This window comes from Sinohyriopsis cumingii, chromosome 3 (genome assembly GCF_028554795.1).
Source record: "Sinohyriopsis cumingii isolate HCF-2022 chromosome 3, ASM2855479v2, whole genome shotgun sequence".
Classification (NCBI taxonomy): domain Eukaryota; kingdom Metazoa; phylum Mollusca; class Bivalvia; order Unionida; family Unionidae; genus Sinohyriopsis; species Sinohyriopsis cumingii.
Window position 1 is genome coordinate 151,737,348 of NC_142963.1, and position 14,953 is coordinate 151,752,300.

General features: G+C 32.4%; 1 protein-coding gene across 7 annotated transcripts in view; it reads right to left on the bottom strand.

The window, feature by feature from the left end:
* LOC149804163 (uncharacterized) overlaps positions 1 to 14,953 on the bottom strand; it is a 182,664-nt gene that overhangs the window by 141,082 nt on the left and 26,629 nt on the right. For all 7 annotated transcript variants that reach the window (XM_089954135.1, XM_089954139.1, XM_089954138.1 and 4 more), the window contains exons 5-6: positions 7,987 to 8,096; positions 4,809 to 4,928 (exon numbers count right to left, since the gene is read on the bottom strand). In XM_089954135.1, the coding sequence (XP_089810261.1) occupies positions 4,809 to 4,928; positions 7,987 to 8,096 (230 nt within the window). The remainder of the gene's footprint in view (positions 1 to 4,808; positions 4,929 to 7,986; positions 8,097 to 14,953) is intronic.

Sequence of the window (14,953 nt, forward strand, 5' to 3'; positions counted from 1 at the left end):
CTGGGTTCATATTTCCATTGAATTTGAAACAAAAACTCTCTAACCTGTATGAAAAAAACAAAATTAAAAAAACAAAAATTATATATATATATATATATATATATATATATATATATATATATATATATATATATATATATATATATATATATATAAGTGCAATAAACTGACAACAAACAGTGCAAAACTAGTATCTTAGTATCTAATTAGCCTGAGCACTTTTGACTCTTAATGAGTCTTTTTCAAAGGCAAATACAAAACATAGACAAAACAAACAAATAAAACAGAAAAACGGTTATGTTTGCAAAACTTTACATGGCTGTTTCTACATAAATTAAACCTTTAAATTTATTATGTTTCAACTAGTTTATTTCAACTTGTTGCAGATGCTGGAAAATATTTTTATTGCACTTATCTTAATCAATCCCTGACACACATGATCCCTTGCTGGATCCAGTGCACTTGAAAGAACTGTTATTCACCATATGATTTTGTATTCTTTATATATCTATATATACAGTGTGACCCAGCTACAACATAGTTATTGGGGTCCATATAACCTGACCATGTTATAGATCGAATTGTGTTATAACCAACCAAGTCAGTTAGCTGAAGAAAATGATGCTTTTAAGTAAAAACCAGTCTGAGAAACACTTGTATATTGACAATTTACATTTGTGAAGTACAATGTATAATCCATGAAGTACTGTAGTTGTATATAACAAATCCATGAATCTGAGTATAGATCATGCTATAAACTTCATGTATGACTCACATCCCATTTGAAAACACAAACAACATGTACATGTATTTATCAGAAATGGCAGTCCTTGTTTTGATCTATATCTGATGATCAGTTAACAATTTACTACAACTGTCACAAGTAGCACCTGACTATAGCTGTTTACATGATACATTTACATGTACTTAAATTGGCCTAGATCTTAGTCAGCTGGAGACAGTATCATCATGCTGAGGCTACCCAGGGGATGAGGCTATTGACAGAAAAATGAAAACTTGAACAAATTAAAAGTTTTGCAAGATACCACATCTTCAGTTAACTTGACAGCCTATGTATGTGGTTTGAAAAGATTGGAAATTTAATTTGTTTTATGCCGCTGTTAGTAGCAACCATAAGAATAGTTTTTTCCCTGCAAAAATGAAACTTTCCTGACACAATAAATGTGTCTAGACACTTTGATAAATGCAGCAATCAATCAGATTCCATTGCTTTTATTTAAGCTTTGTGCTGACTTCCTTTGATGAAGGTGCATGATTTATTGAAGTTACCACTAAAGGACACCTTTATAGGAAAAACATGTTTGTTTCTTATTGTGGCAGCAACATCAAATAATTGTACAACATTAACTGAGACTGTTTTTGTTTTCATTTGCTTAGTATTTATACAGAACATTGGTGCTTCAAAGGTGATCAATTTCCTCTGAAGTTTCAGGAAAGCCACTTTTTACTGGGTACATTTTAAAAACAAAAGGAATTAGCAGTCGTTTCATCGATTGTAGCAGTTACTTCTTCTGCTTTCAAAAGTTGGTCGATTGTAGATAATCCTGGAAGCATAAGGAGACCAACAAGTAGATCTTATTTTCTATTTCTTTTCGACATTTCTGGTGATGGTTTGATGCCTTCCATGCATGTGTCAGACAATTAAAAAAAAGGCCAACACATGATCAATACACAGGTGTTCTGTTCTGTTCTGACAGGGATTACTACAGAAAATATAGTGTTCTGAAGGATTTAATTCTATGAGTGAAAACAAGGGGAATTTTATTTACCATCTACAAACAGAGGTCAGTTAAAATAAATATATTAATTACTAGCGAGTGGCCAATAATTGACACTATTTAGTCTGAAATATCCATTATGAGATAGTGCTTGTCCGGTTGATCTCTGCCACCAAAAATGTTTTAAAAAACACAAATGCAGAGATCTTGCAGCATACAGAACTCAGTTTCTGTCCAGATGTCAGAATAAGCAGATTATGATATAACAATGCACTGTTAACGTGGTTTGTCAATATCAACAAAGAATTCGTTTATCGAACAATAGATAAATTCCAGCGCATTTTATATCAAGTTTGTAGCTTCTTTTCATGATGCCTCTGAATTTTGTCACTCCAAGCCCAAGGTTGTATATACCAGCTTAAACAGTCAATAATGTCAGGAAAAATATTGCCAGATGGTATAATTTGTTGCCAGTAAGGAATATAAATCGCAATTTGAGACGTTGGTGAAGCCCAGTGGGATCTCTGAATAAATGTTTTACATGTTATTTTTCAAACTTTTGAGAAGAAAGAAACTTTTTTGAAGTATGATAAAAATACATGTATATGAAATTGCAGGAGCCAAGCCACGATCATCTTATACTTAAATTCATACACGATCTCTTCCCCAAAAATGATAATAAACTCTTTACATGTTATTTTTCGTACCTTTTAAGAAATAATTTTTTTCTTTCATGTATGAGAAAAGTACATATATATGAAATTCCAGGAGTGATGACACAACCACGTGCTATAGCAGGGTCACACTGTACGTATATACTTTTGTCTCTGTGGAAGTGTGATTTATTTCTAAATGTGAAATGTCAAAACACAGATCTGAATTCTGAAGGGATGAGTCACCTGCATACAGCTGTAGTAAGCAAAAAAAGCCCAGCAAAACCAAATTTCAGAACTCATGGAGCCTGACTTTATTTAAGATTAGCAGTGTGAGAGAGGTTTCTATATTTCACACATACTGCAAACACTAATTCCAGCATTAGTCATTACGGAGTATGCAACACATCTGTCAATAGTCACATAGTAACACCACCCTGCACTGGAACAATATACACCTATGGTGCTCAATCCCAAAAGTAACTAACATGATTAAAACAATCAATGACAGATCATTAATTAAAACAATCATAGGCAGATCATTAACTAAAATAATTACTGACAGATCATTAATTAAAACAATCAATGACAGATCAATAACTACACAAACACTGGCAGATCATTAACTAAAACAATCACTGACAGATCATTAATTATAACAATCACCGACAGATCATTAACTATAGCAATCACTGACAGATCAGTAACTAAATCAATCTCTGACAGATCATTAACTATAACAATCACTGACAGATCATTAACTAAACAATCACTGAGAGATCATTAACTAAACAATCACTGACGGATCATTAGCTAAAACAATCACCGACAGATCATTAACTATAACAATCACTGACAGATCATTAACTAAACAATCACTGTGAGATCATTAACTAAAACAAACACTGACAGATCAAGTCAAAAGAGCTGAATTAGTGCTCTTCCACTATATCTCTGCAGAGCACAATCTGCCACTTGCAGTTGTGGACCCTTTCTCAGACCTATGTAAGGAAATTTTCCCAGATGATGATACTGCAAAGAAATTCAAAAGTCTGACACTACTTCAAAGAAATGCCTGATAATCCTTGACAGCAATGTTTGACACTCCTTCATAGAAATGCCTGACAATCCTTGACAGCAATGTTTGACACTCCTTCTTAGAAATGCCTGACAATCCTTGACAGCAATGTTTGACACTCCTTCATAGAATGCCTGACAATCCTTGACAGCAATGTTTGACACTCCTTCATAGAAATGCCTGACAATCCTTGACAGCAATGCAGATGCAGAAAGATAATTATAAATACTGAGAAAAATTCAGCTAGATCTTTAGGGAAGCTTGAACTACAGTTACATTCAATTTCTAATGATTGCAGAGATGAACATTAATTGCACTTGCATCATCTTCAAACACTCCAAGGAACTATTGAGAGTAGCAAAGTCAGCAGCTACAAGTTAATATTGTGTATAATTCCACTGCCCAATGGGTTTTAAGGAGTGGATATTTGCTTGAACCGAGTGAATAATGGATATATTTCATAGAACAGGTGAAAATACTTAAGTTTCCCACTCAAAAGATGAAATATTTCCATTATCAAATCAAAGCAGGCAAATTTTATTTATATCTTATGCTCAAATGTCTTGGATAGGAATATTTTCAATAGACGGACATAACAGACTTCTACAGCAACCTGTGTGATAACATCAGGAGTTTATCCTTTATGTTCTGCTGTGTTCTGTGTAATCTCACAAAGAACATATCAGCAATAACATAATTCTCCTTCCCAATTCAAGATAAAACAGCACATAAAAAAGTTAAAGAAAAAAGTATATGCACGTAATGGGATTTCAACTTGGTTCACCTGCATGTGAGGTGGCAATACTTAACCACTAGGCAACACAAGTATCTAGAATTTGCTTAAATTTCTTGGACAGAAAGTCTGTTTATTTTTTTTATAAAATTTAAAGTCTGTGTGTGTGTGTGTGTGTGTGATCTATACATGACAATATTAAGTCAACAATCAATTTTGTTGTATGTGTATTAAATTCATCAATGAATCGATATTTCATTTTCTTTCAATGAATATTGAATTTCCAGAAATTTTCTATAGGAATGTATGAACAGATAACTTGTTCGCAGTTGTACAATGTTACTTATCTGGGTCATGCATAATGACCCTCCCCCCACCTTGAGACCGCAAAACACTTTTTGACTCTTCAAACCTTCCGACACGGCCTGGAAGGTCAGCATGTATCTCTTGACCTACTGCATCCATCACTTTCATGGCTCCCACAAGTACCATTAAAATGGAGGGAACACAGTAATTCATTTTATATTGTACAATCTATCAACATACTTAATGTTTTACATTGTACAATCTATCAACATTGGCAAGACAATAAGCCAAACACAAACCTTGATACCCCCCACTCCTCCTGTGATGAGTTCATCTTTCACCGGGTTGAAAAGCATAAAAAGAACCGAGCGCAGGTCTGCATTGACAGAGAAAGTTTCTTCAAAATCACGATTCAGCACCTATACAAAAAAAGACTGTCATTTTGTAATACTGTCAAAGGAGATTACATTTAGAAAAATGACATAGAAACTGTCTCACATTGTTTCAGTTTTTATGGATGATAACCCAACATTGCTCATTTTTGGCCCAATATTATGGATGTTCCAAAATTGTTAAATAAACGTCTTGTGTTTCCATTTCATAATTTTCTTTAAGAAACTCTCAAGAACAGTTCATAATCAAATCTCATTTATTTTGTATCTAATCAGAATTTGAATGAATATGAAGTGAAGGATGTGAGAGATGAAATTGTGTCAGATCTCATCCTGTAAGGCGTTCCTTCAAAATTTGATGGCAGCCTTTATTGACAAATACTGTGAACTTACTGGAGTTTTTTGTGGGGTACCATATTTTTTAGATTTTGTGGTTGCCACAAAATGCAAATTGAGATACCCAATGAATATTTATTAATCTGTGGAAACAATATGTCCCCTTCTGTGGAAACAACATTTCCATTTCTGTGGAAATGACTTATTTCTTTCTGTGGAAACAGCATGTTCCCTTTTGTGCAAATGACATGTCTCTTATGTAGAAATATGACCCATTCTGTTGAAATAATAGATTCCCTTCTGTCAAAACAACAGGGCCCATTCTTTGGAAACAATGGGACTCCTTCTGTGGAAACTAAAGGACCCTTTTGAGGAAACTAAAGGATCCTTTTTGTGGAACAATAGAGCCCCTTCTATTGAAAAGAGGACCCCTTCTGTGGAAATAATATGAACCCCTTTTTGTGGAAATAACAGGACTACTATGGACACAATAGGACCCCTTCTGTGGAAACAATAGGACCCCTTCTGTTGAAACAATAGCAACCCTTCTGTGGGAACTAAAATATGCTTTTTTGGCAACAATAGGGTCCCTTCTGTGGGAAACAACAGTACCCCTTCTGTGTAAACAATATATCCCCTTCTGTGGGAAGAAAAGGACTACTTATATGGAGACAACAGGACCCCTTATGTGGAAATAATAGGACCCCTTCTGTTGAAACAATAGGATCCCTTCTGTGAAATAAGGACCTCTTTTATGGAAAGAACAGCACCCCCTACCCAATCCATGAAATGAAGTAGCAATAAAAAGGTCAGCTACATCTTATGAAAATAATTCAGAATAGTTATCTAAAGAAGTAACACAGAATTTCTTCTTTTCAAGGAGATCAGTGAAGGAGGAGGAAATAAACTGAATAATTACTGTAATGACCTGAAATTTAATCAGGTCATAGACATAATATGAATTTACTTATTTTTGTGGGTATAACATTTTTGTGGTACATAAAATCTGTGGACTCTGGATGCAGAAATATTGTTTCCTAAGTAGAATTAATGCTCACTGCCTCTTTAAATTTGTTGTTTTGTAGTAAACACAAAGTCCATGAAACTTATACCCACAGAAATTAATAAATTCACAGCCTCAATAAAAATATGTATATCAGGTTTCATTTGTGTACCTATGGTGGTCTTTATTTAATCATTCAAAGTTCAAAAGGTTCAAAATGATTTTTTTATTAAAAAAACTGAAAAGGAGATTACTATAAAGTCTAATAATTTATATAAATTTGAGTTACCCCTCTTGATATAAACAACTCACCTATAAACCGTACCAATTGTGTAAGCAGAGTGGGGTGGAGCTGAAGTTTTAAGGAATATTGTATAGAGAAGTAAACAACAAAGCTAGCTGTGTTTGGTGCATTACAATAATAATAATAATAATAATAATAATAATAATAATAATAATAATCATACAGGTATTCCCTGAGATACATAAGGGTTACATTCCTGGAACCTCTATGTATGTTGGCTTTTATGTAAGTTGGGTTTTATTAGGCTACATATAGGTAGTTTTTTAACTGACATCATGGTGAAGGGTAACTTTAACAAAACACAATAAAAATCCTTGAGACTATGAAAAAATGAAACAGAAATGACTTACACATTTACACAAGAGGAAAAGTGGAACTATCTAATGTGGGTGCACTCATTTCAAAGATCGAAAAACAGTATGCGTGCATGTTTATTGTTCATTTATGCATCTGCGAGTTTATGTATGTCACAATTTACATATCTTGGGGAGTACCTGTAACAGCTTTATTTAATGAGGATAAATCAAATACAACTAATCTGCCTTGAGACCCTCTGCAAAACACACACAACCACACCTCTGCAAAACACACACACACACACATATATACATATATATAATCATACAGATTAGATAATTTTAAATTAATACTCTATGGAGATTCAAACCCAGGACCATAGGTAACTGGTACCCATTGATCAGGTTGTAAGCAGCAACCCTTATACAATCTGGACCATGCAAACATCATCCAAAGATGATGTTACAAAGTCAGTTGTATAGGCATTCATGTGTAGCAGATACACTAGCATATCAACCTTAGTAATTACTAGAGAACTCCATAGAGTATGAATTACAAATTCTCTAACCTGTATGATAATATTATTTATTCATATTTATAATAATTCTGTAAGTATTATGAAGCATTCTTCTGTAGAAACCAGGAAAAGCACATTTCATTGTTTGTCATATATTTGTAATTCTCTATACTTAATTCAATATTCCTTGATTTTTGTTACGAATCCGGAAAGGCTGTACTTAGATGAGAATTAATTACTAGGTCGAAAATGTATCTCTTTTAACAGGACAACTCTCACCCTGTTTAGTTCTGGCAGAGTTATCTCTCTTTTATGATGTGGAGTACATTGTTCTGTCCTCATCTAACTGTCAATATAAGATTGCTTTCTATGACACTGTGCAACATGCAAGCTGAAGTAGGACAGATGCTTCACTGAATGTTAGCATTGTGGTCTATGGAAAGCAGCTGGTACTGTGATATATCTTAATGGCCTGTGGATTTATGATTTGTTACTAATTTTAGTAAGATAATACAGTTTGTTGCTATTATTAGTAATACAAACTACATTTGATAGCGAAAATGGACACTATGTTATAGACATAAATGGACTGAAATCCTTCCAAGGCAAAATATCAATTGGCACTAACCTTCAGAGAAAAATCTTTGCCCAGAGCAAAATAACAGTTGTATTTGGCAGCATACACAATATTTATGATCAACCTGTACTCATACTTGGGATGCTGCAGCGCCCGTCGTACTAAAATGTAATATACATATATATGCTATGAAATGATGATACAATGATTCAAAATAGCAATGAAATTTCTCAATATGCAAAAATCAACTGCCTTTGTGCTTAATACATCTTTTGTATTAAAAAAAATGACTGGGAACATTTTCACTATTTGCAACAGTGTCAAAACAATAACGTCAAATTTTAATAAAGTACAATTATGTTCTGTACAAAATATTTGTATCAAAGAATTAATCGAATAAATCAATTAAAGGACAATCCATAAATATTTATGCATTGAAATTTATATTTTATCAGATTCATGTGATCATTAAAGTTGAAAATCAATTACACATTGCATGAATGGCCATGCCACAGAGAATGCCATTCATGCATCATATACAACATGAACTTAAATTAATTACTACCTCAAAAAGACCCAATGTAAATAGTATAAGGAAGTAAATTTCAGTTTCTACACCATGCTTTTCGACATGAACAGCCCCTGGATGAAACAACTTTGCTTGGACTTCAAATTTAATCAACTATATCTAATTATTGCCAACCCGAAACTCAGATTTGATCAATACTTTGGAGGCAGTGATTTAAAATTCTATGAGTTTATTCTGTCCACTTTTGGAACTTGAGATAAACCATTAGGTTAATTTGTGAAACCTTTGGAGTAAAATGAAGTGACTTTTTCAACAATTTGTATAGAAGAGAAAATCATAACCATTATTTAAAGGGAAAAAAACGAACATAATGAACCAATCAAAGATCACAGGCATCAGCAAATATACTATTTATAAATAAGGATGCCAGGGCCTGCATGTTGAATGCAAAATCAAAGCTTTCTTGTAAAACAAGTGACCTTAACCTAACATGGTTAAAATATGTGACCCTGACCTAGCATAGTTCAAATGTATGACCTTGACCTAAAATGGTTAAAATTTTAGAGTGGCCATCATAGTTCATCCAAAGTATGAATAAAATCTATCACGTGGTTTAGACAATAAAAGTAAATGCAAAACTTTAACCAAAATTTAGCACAAATTTTCAGGTACTGTGACCTTGACACCATGGTCAGAGGTTTTATTGAGCATGTCACAGAATGAATTGACTATGCTTCAAAATGATTCAAACCAAGGATGATGAGAATCTATCAAGAAGTTTAGGAAACAGATGCAAATGAAAAATTGAAATAAAACCTGAACAACCTGTTGATACTGCCATCAGAAAAGTTACTGCTGTGTCTCATATCCCACTAATGACAAGAAGTATCAAAGAAATGACATTGATTTTCATCAAAATTAAAAAAACAGTTTTAAAATGAACAGAATGACCTAAATATCTGCCAAATATCTGCCAAGTCATCCAAGTTTTCTATAAAAAAAACAGGTGCAATCTTATCATTTTTCTCATTTAAAAATAATTCTCAGTCTGCCCAAAAATATGATTATAATTAAAAATCTATATCAAAACTTGTCTTAGCAGACTCCTCTAAATAAAGAACTACTGATAATAAATCACTGTATTTATTAATCCAGGTCTTTATTGATTAATCTGCCTCTATCCAAAGGACATCATTCTGCTAAAAAAAAAGAAGCTCGAATTGGTTTGAGCTGGTTTGAGTATCCTTTAATATAGATCAGTTTTATTGTATTAAATATATGAAAATTTTATTTATGTAAGCTGTCATAATCTAATTGCATTGCAGACAAAGATCAGCAAGAACTGACAAAACAGGCCAAAATAATTCTGAAATATCTTAAGAAATAACAGGTACAGTTCAAATATAAAAACTTTAAGAATTTGTTGTTTCATTATGTCTCCCCACCACTTCCTTCTTTTCAAACCTTAAACTCTTTGTAATTATTTCAAATGTAATTTATGCCATTGTTTAGAACCCCACTTACATGTCCCTTATGTTACAATGATCTGCATTTGAACACTATTGTATTCATTCCTCTAACATACAAAGTATTAAGTTAATTTATTGTTAAGTACACATCATGATACAAAAGCTTATCAACAGCTTTATAGGCTCCATTGTAAATGCTAAATGACTTTTGGCAAGTGTTTCTATAAATTACACTCAAAGGATACATATATGTATTGCATTAAATACAACTGAGCATGAAATAGCATACAAAGATAATGGTGACATCTGATACACAGCTATATTTTTGTTTGTTTTTTAGGACACTTATTGGTGTTCTGGCTCCATATTTGGTATTTATTGTTGACTTTATATTTGGCATTTACTGTTGGTTTTATATTTTGGTGTTTAGCATTGGCTCAATATTTGGTATTTAATGATGGCTTTATATTTGGTGTTTAGTGTTGACTTTTTATTTGGCGTTTAGTGCTGGCTTTATATTTGGTGTTTAGTGTTGGCTTTATATTTGGTGTTTAGCATTGGCTCAATATTTGGTATTTAATGTTGGCTTCATATTTGGTGTTTAGTGTCGACTTTATATTGGTGATTAGTGTTGGCTTTATATTTGGTGTTTAGCATTGGCTCAATATTTGGTATTTAATGTTGGCTTCATATTTGGTGTTTAGTGTTGACTTTATATTGGTGATTAGTGTTGGCTTTATATTTGGTGTTTAGCAATGGTTCAATATTTGGTGTTTAGTGTTGGCTTTATAATTTTGATGTTTAATGTGGTGTTTAGTGTTGACTTTTATTTGGTGTTTAGTGTTGGCTTTATATTTGGTGTTTAGCTTTGGCTCAATATTTGGTGTTTAGCATTGGTTTTGTTTCTCTTGTGACTTTCTATGTATAAAACTTGCAATTATTCAGTCTAATGCCATATACAATATGTACATAAATGATTGAGTTTAAAGACTCCAATAAATGTCTACACTGACATTTTACAGAAAACAAAAGGTAAAAAGCATTATGACTAGAGTTCCATTGTATTAATAATATGAAAATGTCAATAATTTATCCCTGAAAATACTTCTGTTAAAAAATTTAAAAAACCCACTAAAGAATAAAAAGACTTTAGGATGCCAATAACTGAACACAAATATTTTAAAAGTTCAATCAAAATGGTCTCTTAGTTATCCAAAGAATAACATTAATATCAATTGTCTACAAAATAGTTCTTTAAAAAAAACATATTTAAATATCTTTTTAATACAGAAATTTATGGAATATTTAAAAAAGATACAGCAGGGTTACTAATTTTCATTTGTTACCAATTTTCATGATCCTTTTACTGAAGTTGCTACAAAAACATTATTTTAAGGAACCAATGAGCAATTATGATTCTATTCATAATACATCAAACCCTTTCCCAACCACTGAATGAAGGTAGGGATGCAAAAGTAATTTACCTCAAGAATATTCCCTATACCCACTTTTAAGTTGAGTCCAACTATAAGCTAGACTCAATACGATTCACTGTATCTGCACAGTTTGTTGGGAGTAATGTGTAAAACAAACAATACAGACCCTGATCTGCCAGTGCATTATGCAATGGCAGATCAGGGTCTATTTTTTTGTAGTCGGATTTCGCTTATAAGTGAGTATATACGATAAAGTAACTGTCAAGAATAAATGTATAGCCAAAAACTTGTCTTGTTTTCGCATTCATCACAGCTGCAACTGACCCTAGGTTCTTTTGTTGATAAAGTAAAAACCCCAAAACAAAGTAAGACCATAATGCACATATTATAAAATTGGTACATTCTGCATAAAGTAACAGTCATAGATACCTGCATAAAGTGAAACCTACTACAACAACCACTTGTGTATAAACACAACATATATATAAAGGACATGTTATATAGGTCCCCACAAATACAGCACTCCCTCACTTAACGGACCTTCATTATAACATGGTTTCTGTTATAATGCAAGTACAATCATGCATCCCATAATGCAAGTACAATCACGCATCCCATAATGCTAGTATGGTCATGCATCCCATAATGCAGGTACAATCATGCATCCCATAATGCAAGTACAATCATGCATCCCATAATGCAAGTATGGTCATGCATCCCATAAAGCAAGTATGGTCATGCATCCCATAATGCAAGTGTTACATGTTTAGGCTCGAATAAACAGTAACACAAGAAAGAGTGAAAACAACAAGCTTTGAAAAATTTAACAAATAATTTATTTCCCTTGAAAAATACTGTAAAATTGATTAAAAAAGTAAGAACATACGGTTTTAAAAAACAAATCCAAAAATAATCCAAGAATAAAATTTTAGAAGTCCTAATAATGAACTGTTTTAATGAATTCATGTCTGAGTCCTGATGAAGAATCCAAGAACGAAGGCGATGACATATACTGTATCATTTGTGGTAATGGAATGTCAACAGTTCTGTGTTATTCACAAACAATAATCCAATGTTGGAAATCCGAATAAAATTTTTAAGAAATATCTTTGTTCAAGATATCTGTATGAGCACACAAATATTTCTAGAGAAACGAATTAATCTTTTAGAATCCAAATAATCTGAAGAAAAATTAACATTTAACTTGAAAACTGGCTACAACAGAAGGTAACGACTTGACATCAAGTGATTTAAACCCAGACTGAGATTATTTCTCTAAAACAATGGTTATACATAAATTTTGCAACGCAGAATGGGTACCCGTATGAGGGGCAAATGATCATATTTACATCACATACCCTCAGCATGACCTTGACAAAAACCAATCATTTTTCTCTAAGAATAAAATAAAAAAAGTTGTTTACTTCACTAACATTATTGACAAGTTTAGGGTCATGAATCCAATACAGCCTCGATCTCACCCTTTTTATTCCCACAATAAAAATAAATTAAAAAAAGAACTTGTTCACATGGCTGTTATTAATTTTGAATTAAGGTTGGGAACTAGGTCAGCTTTAAGTGTTTACAAATGAACAGTCAATGTCAAACTATTTTCTGCAAAAAATTTCCAAATCACATAAACAAGATTATATTACAATAGCATGTAATAGAATTTAAAAAATTAAAGGTGACAAACAAACAATAAAATTAAAATAAATATAAATTAAATCAGATATACGTAACACAAGTATGGTTATGCATCCCATAATGCAAGTATGGTCATGCATCCCATAATGCAAGTATGGTCATGCATCCCATAATACAAGTATGGTCATGCATCCCATAATGCGAGTATGATCCCATTTCATGAAATATTAGTAAAAATAATATGCATAACGCTCATCACTTTAAAGTACAATACAATGTATAAGGAAATATATTCTATGGCTCCCATTAGCAGTGTAATAATGAGGTAGTACTGTGTAATGTATTCCATTGTAAGATGGTTTCATGATAAGGTAGAATACTTTATGGCTCCCATGGGCAGCATTAAAATAAGGGAATATTGTAATTCATTATAAGTTGGTCTCAAAATAAGTTTGTATGCTCTATGACTCCCATGGACAGTGTTACAATGATTTAGTACAGTACTTCATTATAAGGCGGAATATCTATGGTTCCAATGGACAGCATTATAATGAGAGAGTACTATACAAAGACTACCTATTCAAAATGACCATTTCTAGATGGTCTACTATGATTTTATACACCAATTTTACTGCAAAATTTTCATACACAGCCAATGAGTTAAAAACAAAATTTTTTTTAGGATAACTTAGTAAAGTACAAGACTTTACAGATCATGTAGGTGTTCAGTACTGACTGTCTCAGTAATGGGGTCAATGTTTTAAAATTTATTACGTACGTTTAAATGGTAATTATTCACTTTATTTGGGTCTTCATACATCCATATTCCTTTCGAAGGTCATTATTTACATGCCCCAAGAAATACAATCAGCAAAAATGAATGTAAACGTATGTGGATATTTTCAGGTTAGGTCAATCTAAAGGTGTGATCGACTGCAAAACTGCATTGTCACACACTGTGATGTCACAATGAAAGCTGTGCATGTTAAAAAAGATTCACACTACCCTGTGATTTGATAGACCCAATGTTCTCCTTTTTTTTACTCAGTTTGGTATCTGGCTACCATTAGAAAAATCCATAGCCTTCAATAATTTTTGTCTGGAGGTTTCTTAAGACATTTAAGTTACAACAAGCAGGACTGAATAGCTTTAGTTAAATTATAATGGAATTAAACTTTAGAACAACAATTTATATTTTATTTTAGTAATGTGCCAACATGACCATCTTGATCTATACTTTAATCAAATACCAAAATTAAAAATATTGAAATTCTATTTGAAAAATGGTAGTTTATTACTATATCATGCAATTAAAAAAAGTTCATTTAAATTAAAAAAGTTCATTTACACTTTTAAAAAGTTCATCCTCTGACGAAAACCTTAAGCAAGGTATAGTATACCCTCACTATAAGGCCCTTCGTTATGACACAATTCTTTTTATAAGGTGAGTTGTCATGGATCCCATTTCAGTATGTAGTAGAAAAGTTATATGTATAATTTACTTTATTATAAGGTAGTCTCACTATAATGTGGTACTATGACTCCCACAGGCAGTGTTATAATGAGAGAATACTGCATCATGTACTTCATTATAAGGTATTCTCACTATAATGTGGTATACTTCATGACTCCCACAGGCAGTGTTATAATGAGAGATACTGTATCATGTACTTCATTATAAGGTAGTCTCACTATAATGTGGTACTATGACTCCCACATGTAGTGTTATAATGAGGGAATACTGCATCATGTACTTCATTATAAGGTAGTCTCGCTATAATGTGGTATACTTTATGACTCCCACAGGCAGTGTTATATAGAGGGAATACTGTATCATATACTTCATTAAATAGTAGTCTCACCATAAGGTGACATAATGTATGACTCCAATATGGTGTTTTAATGAGGGAATATTGTATTAGGTTTTCATTATAAGG